General features: G+C 36.9%; 1 protein-coding gene across 2 annotated transcripts in view; it reads left to right on the top strand.

Moving 5' to 3' along the window:
* Nucleotides 1-16,450, top strand: part of FIGN (fidgetin, microtubule severing factor) — a 128,447-nt gene extending 111,997 nt beyond the window's left edge. For both annotated transcript variants that reach the window (XM_003820932.7, XM_008974406.6), the window contains one exon: nucleotides 12,257-16,450. In XM_003820932.7, coding sequence (XP_003820980.1) covers nucleotides 12,257-14,511 — 2,255 coding nt within the window. In that variant the 3' untranslated portion in view covers nucleotides 14,512-16,450. The remainder of the gene's footprint in view (nucleotides 1-12,256) is intronic.
* Nucleotides 16,451-16,833: the final 383 nt, after the last annotated feature.

The raw sequence follows: 16,833 nt of genomic DNA, 5'->3' as shown, positions 1-16,833 counted from the left end.
TTAACAGGTAACCTCATATCAAATCATGCCTGAATATTAGTACTCAAATAGAAAAAAAAAAAAAACTGTTAATGTAAAAAGCCTTTAAGTGATTAAGCTGTCATTGCTGTCATTTGGGTATTCTAGTAACATTTTAATGCTTCTGGAAGCTATGGCCAGGGATGCAATCCAATATTTTATGCTACATTTTTGAATAGATTTTTTTAGAGCATATTATTTGAAATTGAGCTAGATAAAATAATTTCTAAAGTAAAATACGAAAACAATGGCTGGGTGTAGAAGCACTAAATAAACAGAGGGCACAATACAACATCCTCACCAGAAAAATCTTCACAAGTTAGCTAAGTGATCATATAATGGCCAGAAGATTGAAAGTAAAATATAAACAAAATTACAGTACTCTTAGTAGGCATTCTGGTGCTTTTAAAAAGATTTGCTTAAAAGGATACTGGTTCTAGGTATGTCAGTTCAAAAATTAGGAATTTACTTTTAGACCTATGACTCACCATTAATTCTATTAATTGTCCATTCTATTTTAAAAGGAGAACAGTATTGCATAGAAAACACAAACATAATTCTATAGTAATAATAGGGGTGCATTAATTATTTGCTTTTCCTGTAAACCTAGACCTTCCCAAAAATGGGTATTCAATTAAGGAAATCAGCATTCATCATATATTTTGAGATCACGAATAAGATATGGAGTTTTATAAGTGCAGAATTTCTTTAAGGTTTTTGACTTGGCTTAAGCCACAAATAATAAATATGTAGCCAAAGAAAACCTTAAATAATACTTAGTTTTGATAAAAATACGTGCATAAGTTAGTTAAATAATTTAGAATGTTCTTTGGTTTCTTGGATTATCTATAATAAAGCTAGTAAAGCATAGATCATTTTTAGGATAAAAACAGTTTTTAAAAATCTTTCTTCTGTCACTCTTTCCCTTATATTCTCTATAGCCTTTCCACAACTGCAGTCATAAGCTTACATATGCACATATCGGTACCCAGATTTGAATTTTTGTGTTGCCTACCTATATTATTTTATGGTTTTAGGCAGAGTTGGGTTTTCGTGTTGCTTAGGGAATTTGTGTGCTATGAAGAGGCACATGATTTAAAGAGGTAGCAGGGAGAATTTGACTTACTCTTTTAATATAAACAAGCAAAACTAGCACACTTAAAATGAAATTTCTTTTAAATTATCTGGTAGTTCAAAAATGTGGCTGAGCTGAGTGCGGTGGCTAATGCCTGTAATTCCAGCACTTTGGGAGGCCTAGGTGGGTGGATCACTTGAGTCCAGCAATTTGAGACCAGCCTGGGCAACATGGTGAAACCCCATCTCTACCAAAAAATACACAATAATTAGCCGGGCATGGTAGCGTGAGCCTGTAGTCCCAGCTACTCTGCAGGCTGAAGCTGGAGGATCACTTGAGCCTGAGAGGTGGAGTTTGTAGTGAGCCAAGATCGTGCCACCATGCTTCAGCCTGGGTGACAGAGTGAGACCCTGTCTCAAATAATAATAATAATAAAATAAATAATAAAAATGTGGCTGAAAAATATCCCCGTCTTCTAAAATTATTAGCAAACACTGCTACTTACCCATTACTAAAGAGGCCAGTAAAATAGTCATAATCATCAATAAGAAGTATAAAATTTTACAATAGTTTAGACCATCTGGAAGTAACAACATCTTTATGCCTTTAACTCCACCAAAAACAATATTGAGAGCAACTTTATTATTATTAATTTTTTTGAGACAGTCTTACCGTGTCGCCGAGGCTGGAGTGCAGTGACATGATCTCAACTCACTGCAGCCATCATCTCCCCAGTTCAAGCTATTCTTGTGCCTCAGCGTCCCCAGTAGCATTACAGGCATTAACCACCACACCCAGCTAATTTTTGTAAAGAGCAACTTTAATTTTAGTTGCTATGTTAGAGACAAAGTAAGCCCTGTTTATTTACAACAGAAGAGAATTGAATTGGAATTAATTGGAGAACCATGAGCAAAAGAAGAGGAATCTGTATGTTTTTCATGTGATTAATACACACAGGACTGGATCAGCCATTTATTGAATTCAGCCAAAGCCTAAACTTTTTTTTAACATAATGGCATTTTGCATCATAACAGTAGATGAAATTGTACAGAGATGGGATCTCAAGAAACAATTTCTCTACTTGCAGTCTCTCCTCCTGTTTCCCATGGATTAGGTTGTTGGGCACCCTCTCCAGGAAAGGAAATGCCACTTCCTTTGAAGATGCTGATATCCTCTCCTGTTTCTGCTCATTATGCAGCATTCTTTGTTTTTACAAATGAAAGAGCCAACCGCGCTAATGACCGGACCGTCGTTCACACTGCACCTTAACAATGTTCAGTCTATCTGGAAATCAGAGGATCCCAATTATAGGTGGTGCTCAGGTCTATTTCACCAGGTCTATTTCACTAGAAGGGGGCAGGGTGGGGAAAATGAAGAGGTGAGGAAACTACTGCTGTTGCTAAGAGCTTCTCACTTTTAATCCTAGGCTGTGCTGGTTGTATTCTAAATCAGTTTATCTTCTTACAACGTCTTATTTGGAAAAAAACAACACGTAACCTACCAAAACTCATTTCATATGTAGCTTTTTCCACTACCTTCATATCAAAGTTATTTTCTTCGGGCTGGACTAAATTATACACAGGTCCCAGGAGTGAAGGACACTGAATTAATGCACTATGTCACCCAGCCCTGACTATAGAATTTTTTTTCAAAGTCCAAGACACTATTTTGCTATTGCCTTAAAAATTAATGCACGAATTGCCAAAAAGAGAAAAATGCATAAATAACCTAAACAAATTTTGTCTGGGCTTTGCATACTTTAGAGTCACCTAAAGCAAAGTTTTTAAGGAGAATGGTTGAACAGTTTTACCCTCAACATGTGAATAACATTCTTACTCTTTTGTCTAATTATATGAGACAGTGCTCAATCTTAAATAAGCAGACTTATATATCTATTTTGTCTTATGTAAACTGTCTTTTAGAGTATGGTTCCAGAGGAACACAGAGAAGTAGATGAATGCAAATTTCATTTTAAGCAAGGTTGTGGGGTTTGGAAGATTTCTTAATTTGTTTATTGACCCTTTTCAGCTTGGTGTGTTGGGCAAAACATGAATAGAGTTCAGTTTAAATATAACTAAATTGGGCTTTGCATTTAGATAGTTGAAATGGAACACACACACACACACACACAAATATTTACACAGAGTTGTATGTGCACCTAGTGGTTAGTATACCATTTTAGGATTATGATTGATTAAATATACTAGCCATGTCATAATTCAAGGTTGGTATCATGCCAGATGTTTCTTAAACAAAAATGCAAATATATTTTGTACGGCAAAACAGTACTTTGACAATCAACTGGAATAACCTCAGACTTTTAGGATGATGATAATTATTATCTCTGCAAAATACTTTAAAAAATAAAGATTCAAAACACTCAGAAAATGCATAATACTTTTGGCATTTAGTACTCTGTTTATGGATCAATCATACAGGCTGGATGCTATGAATATAGCATGGGGCTCTCAGGTTGTGTTAACCCCATTTATCCCTGCATGCTACAGCTCACCTGTTATTTACACACATAAGAGGGTTGATACTGCAGAACAAGGGTAGTGCTCTGTTGTGACACAGAACATACATATTCATTAGCCACTGCAGTCCCTATGGACATACGTGGTATGTCCTGATGATCTGGGGGGAAGGGTAGATGGCCTTAATGGATTGAAAAATGTATACGGAAAAAGGAAAGAGAGGGCATAAGAAATGAAAGGCTGTAAAGTAATAACTTTAAAGGTTAACTACAAAGTGCTATTTAAACTGATTATAAATTGTCTAAAATTCACAGAGGTAGCATAAACAAAATAACAGTTTTTAAATATGGGAAAATCAGCCCTTTTACCTCAGACTCTTTCCCTTACAATAGTTAATGACACCTGACACTTAGGAAGATTCAGAGTGTGAATTATTTGTATATTTTAAATTGCATGTACACACATCCTCATGTATCCTTCTGAATAACTTACCATAGAATATACACAGTTTTGTACACTTTTTTTACTTGGTTTTAGATTATTATTCAAAAATTTTACACAGAAACATTTAAAAAACCCACCCCCACACAGAAATCATAGATCTAAGTTATAATTTTAAACTATGTGGATTTGTGTGTGAGCATGATAATATGTTCACTTGTATACTTTAAGTATAGGAAATTTTAAGGGAAAAATTACTTGTTTGAATTATGATCATGATTTCCTGGGTTGCTTTAAATGATATGGTTTCTGTCCTGATCATATAGTGAATCTAGGCTCAGTGGTCTAAAAATGATATTTCTTTCATCACTGTAATTTGCTTTGCATAATGCTTATGCATTCATTCTCATAAATGCAAGCCATTTTATTGCATATTAAAAATAATGACCAATCAGACCCGTGCACATCAAGTTTTATCCACCACATGAAATTTTGGCAAAAATAGTCACCGTTACACTTGGTCATATTTGTTGGGTGAATATTTTCTTGCTATGGATACAATTTAATGCATTGTAGAGAACCCAATTCAGATCATAAGCTACCTACAAGTTTAGTTTAAACACAGAGTATATATTAATACCATCCTAGTCCAAGTCATGGTGCCTGTAACATTAAATACAGGCTTTTATGAAGCCCAAAATAAAGACATTTAGACAACAAGATCTGTTGCTTACCTGCATACCATCTACCCAACAACTTTCTGTAGGAAATAAGAAGCATAACTTTGGAGTAGCTTAAATAACCTTATAAAAGTTGTACTAATGCTCCTGTATTCAACTAATAGGAGATGCTTCACTCACTGTTAAATTAAGCTTTGGTTTGTGGTATCAAACATACAGCACATTAGGAATGGTGAAAATGGATAGGAAAATAGCAAAAAATAATATCTGACAAATTAGAGCAAAAGAGGGAACACTGAAACAGCATCTGAGACCAGTTTTTTAAGATACCATTCATTATTCATCATTCCACACTGTTGTACTAATGACACTGTATCAATAAGAAAGTTATCAATTATTTCCCACGTGTTGTGTTGTAAGAGGGTAGGGAGGTTCTCTTATCATAAAAAAAAGTATTTGGAAAATGTTTTTAACTTTTAGAGCTGAATACTTTCTAGATTTCAAGAAAAGGTACGTAAGTTAAGAAACTGGAGTTGAAGCTCTAAAGTGGAGTCCTAAATTTAAATGCCTGTGTGACCTGGTAGATACCATGAAAATACCTGACATTGTCAGGGGGTAGGAGCACCATGACAAAGTGGAAAGGGTAGGATACACCCCAAGGAGAGAGCTGGTCCCCAGAATCGGACAGCTGTTGCCAGGCACGAATGAAGTGTTGTAAGATCTTGTCTGAAAAATGGGAAATATGGAAATACAGATTTTTTTTTTTGAGACGGATCTTTTAAAACATAAAGTCGAGTGATTTTTAAAGCCCTGTGCTGGCCAAACCAAACACAGTTGCAGGGTATATGTTACCCTCAGGCTGTCAGATTGCAATTTCTCTGTAAGAGGGTGAGGTATCTGAACTATATTTACTAAGACCCATTTAGCCAGAAATGCCTTCATAATTGTTTAAAAAAAAAAGCATTGTTTTATGCAAATACAATGGAATGGGTTGAGAAGGCTGCTGCAAAATGTATTGTAATTTGGAGTCTTGAGGTGTGAAAATATGATTTAAAGAGAAAAAATTATTTGACAGTATTGTTATATAATTAGAATATCTTATTTTGAAACTGCAGGTTTTAAAATGAGTTTTAACTAGTCTTCAACCTCTAAGTACTTTATTTCTTAGTTTTAATCTATAAAATGTTGAGTCACAGGAAACATCAAAAATAAATAAAATACTTTGAAAACATTTGAAAATGTTGACACCTTTTTGATTAAAGAGATTATGCTCTTTGTTTTGCTCAGAATGAGAGAATTTCTATATCTTTCTTGGAACCAACAGTCCCACTGGAAAATTTCATTTACAGTTGCTGTCCTGAGGTTGAAGGAAAACTGACTTATAAATTCTGGGAGTGATGTTACTTTTTTTCTGTCTAGCCAGTGTTGTTTTGTTTTGTCTTTAATGCACCCCTGGCCTTTTCAAAATAAAAGAATACTAAGAAATGTTTGTGTAGCAGTTCACAGTTGGGAAATAGTTTCACAAAATATTATTCAGGTAATCTTAATAGCAATACAGTAAGGTTAAATAATACCATTATTGTCCACATATCACAGCTGAGTGAGTATGATGTGCATAAGTAACTTAACCAAGATTAGAACAAATAAGTGATGATGTAAGCAATGCTGCCAGTGGTCTTATTCTACAGGCTGGAATTTTCACCGTGAAACAAAATTCTAGAACCTTCTTTATGTTCCTTCAGTCCCTTTCTATCCCAACAATCTATCAATGGCTCCAAATAAAATACTATGTTATGCAAAATAGTATCCAATCCTATAAGACATCATTATAAGTGAAACATCAATCGAAAAGTGAGGATGTCTGGAATGGTTAGGTCATTTTAAAGTTCTGTTAATCTCTAAAATCAAAGAGTCTAATTTTGGAGAATTTAGACTGTGAAATTGTGAAAAAGAGAGTTGAAAAGGTTTCATCACCTTATAGAAAATGGATCCTCCTTTTTAGCATTGAACCACAATGCTTTGTACATAGTTCATCTTTTATTGACTAAATTTAAAATTTGACAGCCCCTCTGTTACACTCAGCTTATAAAATCTTCTAATTTTGGTCCTCTAAAGATGGAACAAAATTAGGTAAAAATGATACGTAATTTCAGTGCTTCTTCCCCACTTTTTTCCCTTTCTGTTACTTGTAGATTTTATGCCATATTTTAAAGCCAAGAATGATCGGGGAATGGGCTGAAGAAATTTCCAGATCAAATGAGTTAGTACTAGTAATACTAGATAATGCTGTGTTGGCCTCTTGGCTTATGAGGATGAGTAGACAAGGCTGCATTAGTCTCCTCAAACATTTCATCTGGTCATCACTCCCATTGAAGAATGATAATAAGTAGATATTGCACAGGGCCAGTTTGCAGTGCCAGGAGGTGTACAATCCTTCTCTCAGAAGGTTCTTCACTGCATAGACCTGTATTTTTAGCCAATGAATTTTCTACTTTCTACTGGAAATTTTGAATGCTCTGTATGTTAGTTCTGCCATTTCCAACCCAAGAGATGATAAATCTGTTGCATCAGAAAGAAGAGGCTGTAAAGTATTATAATTACTTTACAGTATTTACCCCAGTAGTGATTGTTTTTCAGAGAAACCTTTGCTAATATTATATTAATTTTTTTAATGTTAAAAAATAATGAAAGGTTCAGAGGTGCAATATCTCAAAGAAATGTAATAGGTGTAGTAATGTTGTCGTGCAGGCCTGTGTGAGTGCTATGCATCTGTTTTAGAGCAGGCAAACCTGCCATGCCTGCAGGTGTTTGCCTCAGGTCCCTGCCCTTAGGAAGTCTGAGAAAACCTACAAATGAAGGCAGAGCCCCTAGCAGCCAAAATTACCCTATGGGAACATTGTAAAAGGGAGTAACTATTTTAGACCTGATGAACTGTTGAATAGTACACGTATATAAGGAGTGGGTTGGGTAGTGAGTGCCTCACATTGATATTTCTATGAATATATGCTAAAAACAGATTCTAGAAGACCTAACCTTTTATTTCCAATTTTCCTCTCATTTTGAAAGTTGCTTTTATACCCTTCATTTTTCTATATTACTGTTTAAAATTTTATAGCTGTGGCAGAACTTCAGAGGATGCTATAGTTGTTTTGTTTAGAAACTAGTTAAAGAGCAAAATGGAAAAAGTAAAGCAACAAGGCAGTAACTGGTTAGTAATTAAACCTAAGTTATCAAATGGTCAGTAATGGTAAGAATGGCAAATGTTATCTGTACTATCCAGTTATATAGGAAATATGGATTTGTTCATTTATATATACATGGAGTCATCCCATAACAATAAAATAAGAACAATGCTCAGATGTTTTACTCTAGTACCTGTCATTCCTATGTAACACTTAAATTATCTTAAAAGCAATTTTCTATTAGGTTGTGTATTTTCAAAAAACACGTTGCATGATGAAATTTGCCAGCTGTATTAAGATTTTTCTGATCCTTTCAAAAGTAAAAATTGATGTTTTGCAACAATTCTTCAATTATCTTTAAAAACTATTTTTCTTACTTTCCACTGTTTTCTGAATTTTTACTGTACCTATTTAAACTATTTCCAAACAACAGTAGGAGTTATTGTTCTAAAGTCATGCTTCTAATAATGTTAAAATAGTATTGTTTCTGAGATCCATCTCCATGTTCTGAAGAGAAACCATATAAAAGCTGTTTTTAAAACTCATCCCATTATTTGAGTGCCAAGTTAAGTGACACAGGTGTATTGCTTCTGACTCACACATAATTGCAATACAATCAAACAAAGCAGGATGTTTTTGTTGTTCAGAAAACATTTAGCTCTGTGGTTTTGTTCCATTTCATATCAGAAATAGCACCACCAATAAACACAATAACAATAACAACAAAAAAATAAATTTGGTTACCAATTTCCAGTTAGTGTTAAAATTCAAGGAACCAACAAAAAGGCTCTGTACTTCGAAGGCCAAGACAATCTCCTGAACACTGATTTCCTCAGCTCCTGCTAATATCAAGAATTAGTTTGTGGTTAGATTAACTTATGCTTTTAAATAACATTACTGATTTTAAAGAACTGGATAAATTCTCGTTTCAGGGGATATGAACAAGTCCATTCCCTTGTATTTAAACAAAATACAATTTTGCCTTTTGCAGCTCGCAAAGGTTGTTGTTATTTACTATGCATCAATAAGTAAACTTTCAATTATCTTGTAAGCACATCCAAAAATAGCATGACAATCAAAAGGCAATGGTGTATCCAGTAATTGTTCCAAATAGATAATTTTGATAAATATGATCTTTGCTTAATTTCAGGTGAAAAAGAAATCTTACAAAATTTAGTTTTGCTAGAGTTAAACCATGCAAAAATACCCTATGAAATGGACACTATTTAAACTGTATACTACTGTATTTTACAGTGATTATAACTTATTAAGATCATTTTTTCATCTCTTGTATGAATAATACATTTACAAGAAAACATTACTTAAGCTAATACAGGTGGAGGGTTCCCACCTCCTGTGTTTTTTTAAAAAAATAAGCAGTTTCATTTGAGTTAAAAAGTATATTTCTTTATAATGTTTGTTATGTATGTTTATTAACTTATGCTAACAATGGCTTAGCTCAGCGAACTGAAAGAAAGCCGTCCTTTAACTTATGTGTGCATACGTATGTGTGTGTGTTGTGCTAAATTCTATTGCCTGTACTTCTAAATTATTTGTTGAGCCCTTTAAGACTTTTTTTCATGTTTTTCTGTATCAAACTAATCACATTTATACTCACAGCATATGTGTGTTCTTATTTTCTCTACTCTGTATTTTGATAATATTTTAAAGAAAAGAACCATAATAGAAATTCCCTAGAAATAATTTACAGGACTAATGAATTTGTAGGTCTCTTAGACAGTTCTACATTACAGTCACATTAATATTCTCTCCTTTTTATAAGGCTTGAAGTAAATCCCATGACACTAGAAGCATTTAGATACTGATTACTTGCGATTGGTTCCTGGTGATTTGCTCTTAATAATTTCCAGTTGAATTTAATGAAAGTATGATTCCTGAAATGCTGCTTCATTAAAATTGCAGCTTTTCCCCTTTAAGTGTGGTTTCGGTCATTTCACCCATTTTGCGGTGTGTTTTCCTCCCCCTTAAAAAGTAATGATTGAGAAAGCAGAAATAACTAAGAATACCACTTCAGTTCTCCCTGGAACTCATCCTCAGAGTTTCTCTGAGTGAAATGATGCAAGCTGCATTTCATCAGGATTTTATAATACTATTTTCCCATTCAATGAGATTATTTAATAATATATAAAGTTTTAAAACATAAATATGAATTTTGGGGGTAGTTGAGGGAAATTGAAGAAAGAATCTGTTGCATGTACAAGAGAACTGAGGTCTTTAGAATTTTTACTAATATGTATATACATATATTTAGGTTGATTAAGTTACACTGTGCAGCATTCAGACTTAATTTAACTGAGTTGTGATTTGCAAATGAATATCTACATGGATCCTTTTTAAAAATCAAAATGCAAATGAGTACAATTGCAGTAAAATATATTTGCAAATGAATCCTGTTGCTTTATTCATTTATTGTGTAATTACTGCAATCCTTCCCACCTTGTTTTCAGTATTTCTTAATCATTAAGTCGGAAGCATGACAGCAGTGCCAGCCCTGGCATGATTCTCTTTGACTAAAACCTTGTAAATTAACACAATTAGCACAGCATCATCCTGCTAATTAACTTCCAGTGTCTGGTGCAGTGGTTTTGCAAACAAGGAAGAGGGAGTCAGAAGGGAATCAACATGCCATTCTGTTACCAAACTGTGTGTTATGTTCAGTTTATCGCAGTAAGTCAGAGCCGGCCATGTCAGAAGCCAGAGTCAGGCAATGAAGAGCCACAGAGCTTGGAGGAAGAGCACAGAAGAGGGTAGAAACTGACAAAATAGACTGTAGTAATTCAGAAGGGGGTTGATGCCACAGATGCTTCATGTAGACCAGGCCTCCTCCTTATCAAGGCATCTCTGCCAGAGGGCACAAGAGAGTTTGCAAAATTCACTTTGGGTAATACAAAAAAGATGAAGGAGAGATGCTTAATATAGCTGTACCAGAATAGGAAGTGTTAAACCAAGCAGAGATTAGACTGAGATGAGCCAGCAATGGGAAAAAGGAGAACAGGGTACCAGTCCTCTTCTGTAACTAACTGTATGTGAGACCTCGAGGGTACATTATAAATCGCTTTGGGCGCTGGTTTCCTAATCTGTGAAATAAAGTAATTTCTAAAGTCTCTTTACAATTTAGAATTCAAATTATTCTGACTGCTTAGTATTTTTTTCTTAAATGAGAAAATGCTCATTTTGTAGTTTGCTACATAGTCAACTTTGCTTCACTTAGTAACCCAGCAGATGACAGAATTACCCAGACCATCTCATTATCTACTTGTACTCCTCTAGCGTATGCCCTACGTGGTTTCCTATAGAAATTGAAAGAGTTAGAATCCAGAATCTCTCTCCATTCTTATCTTCCCTTTCTCCTCAGTTTCCTTTCTCTCTCTCTCTCTCTCTCTTTCTCTCTCATATATAATATATATATATGAAGATGTATAAGACAGGATGTGTATAAATACACACACACACACACACACACACACACACACATTCTCCCCTCTTAGTACCTTGCAGGCTGCAAGGGGAGGAGGGATTATAAGACAAGGAGGGAGAACGCTAGAAGACCGACAGACAAGTGATGCTTGTTTTTTTTTTCAGAGACTCAACAACAGAACTGAGAGGCAGAAAGGAGCCAGTTGTAATTCATACCGAGTTGTAGGCTTTGTGCGATGAAAGCGATGGAGCGCTGCCTGGGAGATTGCTTTGCTGCACTCCACGAAGCAGATTTGAAACTGTCGTGGACCACTTTAGATGAGAGTTGGATTATGGAATGACCTGCTATGTCTGTGTCATATTGTTCTGCGCAGGGAGCATTATACTGTGCTAACTAGGTGTTCAGTACCAAATAAGAGAGGTATCCTAGATGTGATCTGTCAGCTGTGTCTCATTTTTATATTGCTTAAAATGTAAAACAGAAACTGTGATGTGAACGGACAGAATAGCTAGATATTGTACATGTTAATACTGCCATGTGCAAGATATTTAAAATGTCTGCTTATTTTAAGAACCTATGATTGAATTCTAATTTGACAGGAATGTGTGTGTACATATATATGTGATTGTGTATGTGCGTATAGTAGGTAAGCTGATGGGCTTGACAGAAATAGATTTACTTATTCCTTACAAATGCAAAAAATATAGGTAACTACAGAGTTATATTTTAAACTCAGTGTGCTTTTTAAACAGGGCTGAAGTTTAGTCCATTTTAAAGAGTACTTATTATAGGGATCATAATAGGTATTATAAACAGTGTAGATCTTTTAAAGTATGCATATCATTAATGGAAAATAATAGGTAACAAAAGAAATTGGGGGAAAAGCTTTAAGAGTTCTGATGCCTATTGAAGTAAATTAACTTTTTTCCCCCCAAAATTCTTAGGCTTGAAGATGCAGTGGACGCCAGAGCATGCCCAGTGGCCAGAACAGCACTTTGACATCACCTCAACCACTCGGTCTCCTGCCCACAAAGTTGAAGCCTACAGAGGTCATCTGCAGCGCACCTATCAGTACGCCTGGGCGAATGATGACATATCTGCTCTGACTGCATCCAACCTACTAAAAAAATATGCAGAGAAGTATTCCGGCATTTTGGAAGGTCCTGTGGACCGACCCGTACTCAGCAACTATTCGGACACACCATCAGGACTAGTGAACGGTCGGAAAAATGAAAGTGAACCCTGGCAGCCTTCCTTGAATTCAGAAGCTGTTTATCCCATGAACTGTGTTCCGGATGTTATCACTGCCAGCAAAGCTGGAGTCAGTTCAGCCCTCCCTCCAGCAGATGTCTCTGCGAGTATAGGGAGCTCTCCTGGGGTAGCCAGCAACCTGACGGAACCTAGTTATTCAAGTAGTACCTGTGGAAGCCACACTGTACCCAGTCTTCATGCAGGGCTCCCATCTCAGGAATATGCCCCAGGATACAACGGATCATATTTGCATTCTACTTATAGTAGCCAGCCAGCACCTGCACTTCCTTCACCTCATCCGTCTCCTTTGCATAGCTCTGGGCTACTACAGCCCCCACCACCACCTCCTCCGCCACCAGCCTTGGTCCCAGGCTACAATGGGACTTCTAACCTCTCCAGTTACAGCTATCCGTCTGCTAGCTATCCTCCTCAGACTGCTGTGGGGTCTGGGTACAGCCCTGGGGGGGCACCGCCTCCGCCTTCAGCGTACCTGCCTTCAGGAATTCCTGCTCCCACCCCCCTACCCCCCACCACTGTTCCTGGCTACACCTACCAGGGCCATGGTTTGACACCTATTGCACCGTCGGCTCTGACAAACAGTTCAGCAAGTTCTCTCAAAAGGAAAGCTTTCTACATGGCAGGGCAAGGAGATATGGACTCCAGTTATGGAAATTACAGCTATGGCCAACAGAGATCTACACAGAGTCCTATGTACAGAATGCCCGACAACAGCATTTCAAACACAAATCGGGGGAATGGCTTTGACAGAAGTGCTGAAACATCATCCTTAGCATTTAAGCCAACGAAGCAGCTAATGTCCTCTGAACAGCAAAGGAAATTCAGCAGCCAGTCCAGTAGGGCTCTGACCCCTCCTTCCTACAGTACTGCTAAAAATTCATTGGGATCAAGATCCAGTGAATCCTTTGGGAAGTACACATCGCCAGTAATGAGTGAGCATGGGGACGAGCACAGGCAGCTCCTCTCTCACCCAATGCAAGGCCCTGGACTCCGTGCAGCTACCTCATCCAACCACTCTGTGGACGAGCAACTGAAGAATACTGACACGCACCTCATCGACCTGGTAACCAATGAGATTATCACCCAAGGACCTCCAGTGGACTGGAATGACATTGCTGGTCTCGACCTGGTGAAGGCTGTCATTAAAGAGGAGGTTTTATGGCCAGTGTTGAGGTCAGACGCGTTCAGTGGACTGACGGCCTTACCTCGGAGCATCCTTTTATTTGGACCTCGGGGGACAGGCAAAACATTATTGGGCAGATGCATCGCTAGTCAGCTGGGGGCCACATTTTTCAAAATTGCCGGTTCTGGACTAGTCGCCAAGTGGTTAGGAGAAGCAGAGAAAATTATCCATGCCTCTTTTCTTGTGGCCAGGTGTCGCCAGCCCTCGGTGATTTTTGTTAGTGACATTGACATGCTTCTCTCCTCTCAAGTGAATGAGGAACACAGTCCAGTCAGTCGGATGAGAACCGAATTTCTGATGCAACTGGACACTGTACTAACTTCGGCTGAGGACCAAATCGTAGTAATTTGTGCCACCAGTAAACCAGAAGAAATAGATGAATCCCTTCGGAGGTACTTCATGAAACGACTTTTAATCCCACTTCCTGACAGCACAGCGAGGCACCAGATAATAGTACAACTGCTCTCACAGCACAATTACTGTCTCAATGACAAGGAGTTTGCACTGCTCGTCCAGCGCACAGAAGGCTTTTCTGGACTAGACGTGGCTCATTTGTGTCAGGAAGCAGTGGTGGGCCCCCTCCATGCCATGCCAGCCACAGACCTTTCAGCCATTATGCCCAGCCAGTTGAGGCCCGTTACATATCAAGACTTTGAAAATGCTTTCTGCAAGATTCAGCCTAGCATATCTCAAAAGGAGCTTGATATGTATGTTGAATGGAACAAAATGTTTGGTTGCAGTCAGTGATAACTTCTTTAGAAAAAAAAAAATGTAATGAATGTTGGCACACACACATAAAACCTGCTACATAGGGAATAGAGCCCCTTTCCAGTAGTGTTTAAATTGCAAAGGGTACTGGGGAAGATGACGATTAAGTTGCATCTTTAGAGTCAGGGTAGATTTGGAGGAAAAGTGCATCAAATGAGAGCTTCTGATTTGAAAGCCCCAGATGACAGAAAGCATATGTGGATGCTCAGTTCTGTTCAAGCTAGACAACACTCACCAAGGAGCAAGGTGCAAGTGTGTTGATTTCAGAAGGACATGAACCTCGTGTGTTGATTCCATTCTGCTGTTCTCGAGATTTAGTTGCTGTCAAGTGCCTGGAGTGGTGCTTTATTTTTTGTTTGCCTCACAATTACATTGGTGGCATGTGCTAATATAAAGAGCTTTAACTTCAAACATTATTGGACTAAAGAGATGAACAGTTGTGTTATGACAGAAAACCAGATTTTTGCCATTTTAAGAGCAACAGTATTCCTCAATCCTGTCTGTTCTGCAGTATTAAGCTAAGAACAGGTAAAACAGGGTAACGGTAATCTGGACCTTAATTTCTGCAGTTCATTTCTTTTAATGTTCTTGTCTGCAAAAACTCAGGAAAGTGATTGTGATTTGTACAGTACCTCAAAGGAATGTGTTGAAAGCACTATGTACTGCTGAGAGTAATAGGATAGGCTTCAATGTTACTTTATATTAAAATGTATGTTTACCTCAACAATTGGAAAATAGCAAGGAAAATTACTTTGAATGTATCCAGAAAAATACTGAAGTGTGATACAACTGAATATTTACAGTTTAAAGTAGAAATGGAAGGATTTTTTTAAGTTCTTTTACTAATTATGGGGAATTAACCAGAGCAGAATAATTCTTTATGTCAATAACTGCAAGAGTTCTTAGTACATTGCTCCTTGATAATTAAGTGAAAATGTTCTTAAAAGGTACACTGGTTAATTGAAAGCTACTTATTCAGTTTGTGTTAGTGTCTAGACCTGTCAGCCACAAGACCTGTTTAGGACCCTGAAAGTCACAGTACCTAAAAACTATGACTGCCTTTTTATTGCATAGGTGGTAGTGGTGGTGATGGTGGTGGTAGTTTGCAAGTTATCTCTTAAAACTGCTGGGAATGGTGTCATTCTATTCACTAATCTAGCTTATAGACTTGCCGTGCTATTTAATGCAGAGGATAGCAACCAAAACAAATACAAAAATAAATAAAAACAAAAACCAACCAACCAACCAACTTACATACATATATATATATCCACAAAGAACCTCTCCATCTCCTCCCCTTCTTTTTGACTCCACTCTTGTCAGTGCAATTTTGCTTCTCATTTTGAAATCTGGGCTGTAGTGCTCCTGCTTTATTTCTACCTCAGTTTTGTTACATTTCTCTTGGAAAGTAAAGTAGAAAATTGGAAGTGGACACACACACTGCAATGTAGCTTGCCAAACATGTTACTTTGTTTTCTTCCATCTTTCACCGTAAATCTAGTTTCCAAAGACATCAGCATTTGTGCTTACTTCCACCTCAGTCTACCAGCCCCACCCCTACCCATGGCATAAGTGGCATTTTTCTTAATTTCCTATTTTTCTCCTGCTCTCTGTCAAGTTGTTCTTTGTATCCTTTAATGCTTTATGTGCAACCTTTCATTGATAGTGGGCTGATGTTTGGCAATGCTTCTGAACTGTCACAGAGCAGGCTGTAGCTTTCCACAGCCACTGCCCATGCATAAGCAGAACAGCCTGGCCTTTTGAATGTATTTTCCTGGGTTTTTTCCCCTTTTCTTTTTTTAGTTTAGAGATGCAGTAACAAAACTGTTGCAAAGCACTGGCATTTTATGTATTCAATAAATAAGTGATGTACATTTTTTTAAAAAATTAAATAAATGCAATGAGAAGCCCCAAGAAAGGTCTTTCTGTTTTCTTTTTCTTACAAAAATTTTTACCGATCTTATCCACAATATCCAATTCTCTGAAACACTTAACATAGAGAAAGTTCATGAGGGATTTCTTATCTCTGAAATTTTATGATACTTGATCTTTACTCCCCTTTTTTATTTTTTATGTTGCTAAAAACTGAGCAATTGAACCAGAATTTAATTTACTATGACATTCTGTCAATTAAAGCTGTGCTTAAATATAAATATTCCATATTAAAAAGCAGTGCCTTTCATTAAGGATACAAAAAATAATACTTAAATACGCCCTCTGCTTTTCGCAAGTGAATAAATGCTACAATCGTGTTCTGGGTCTACCCTGTGCATCCCTTGTAAGGAAATTCTAATATCCACA

The sequence above is a fragment of the Pan paniscus genome, chromosome 13 (assembly GCF_029289425.2).
Source record: "Pan paniscus chromosome 13, NHGRI_mPanPan1-v2.0_pri, whole genome shotgun sequence".
In the NCBI taxonomy this organism is placed as follows: Eukaryota; Metazoa; Chordata; class Mammalia; order Primates; family Hominidae; genus Pan; species Pan paniscus.
The sequence above is the reverse complement of the archived record's forward strand: the minus strand, read 5'-3'. Positions and strand labels throughout refer to the sequence as shown.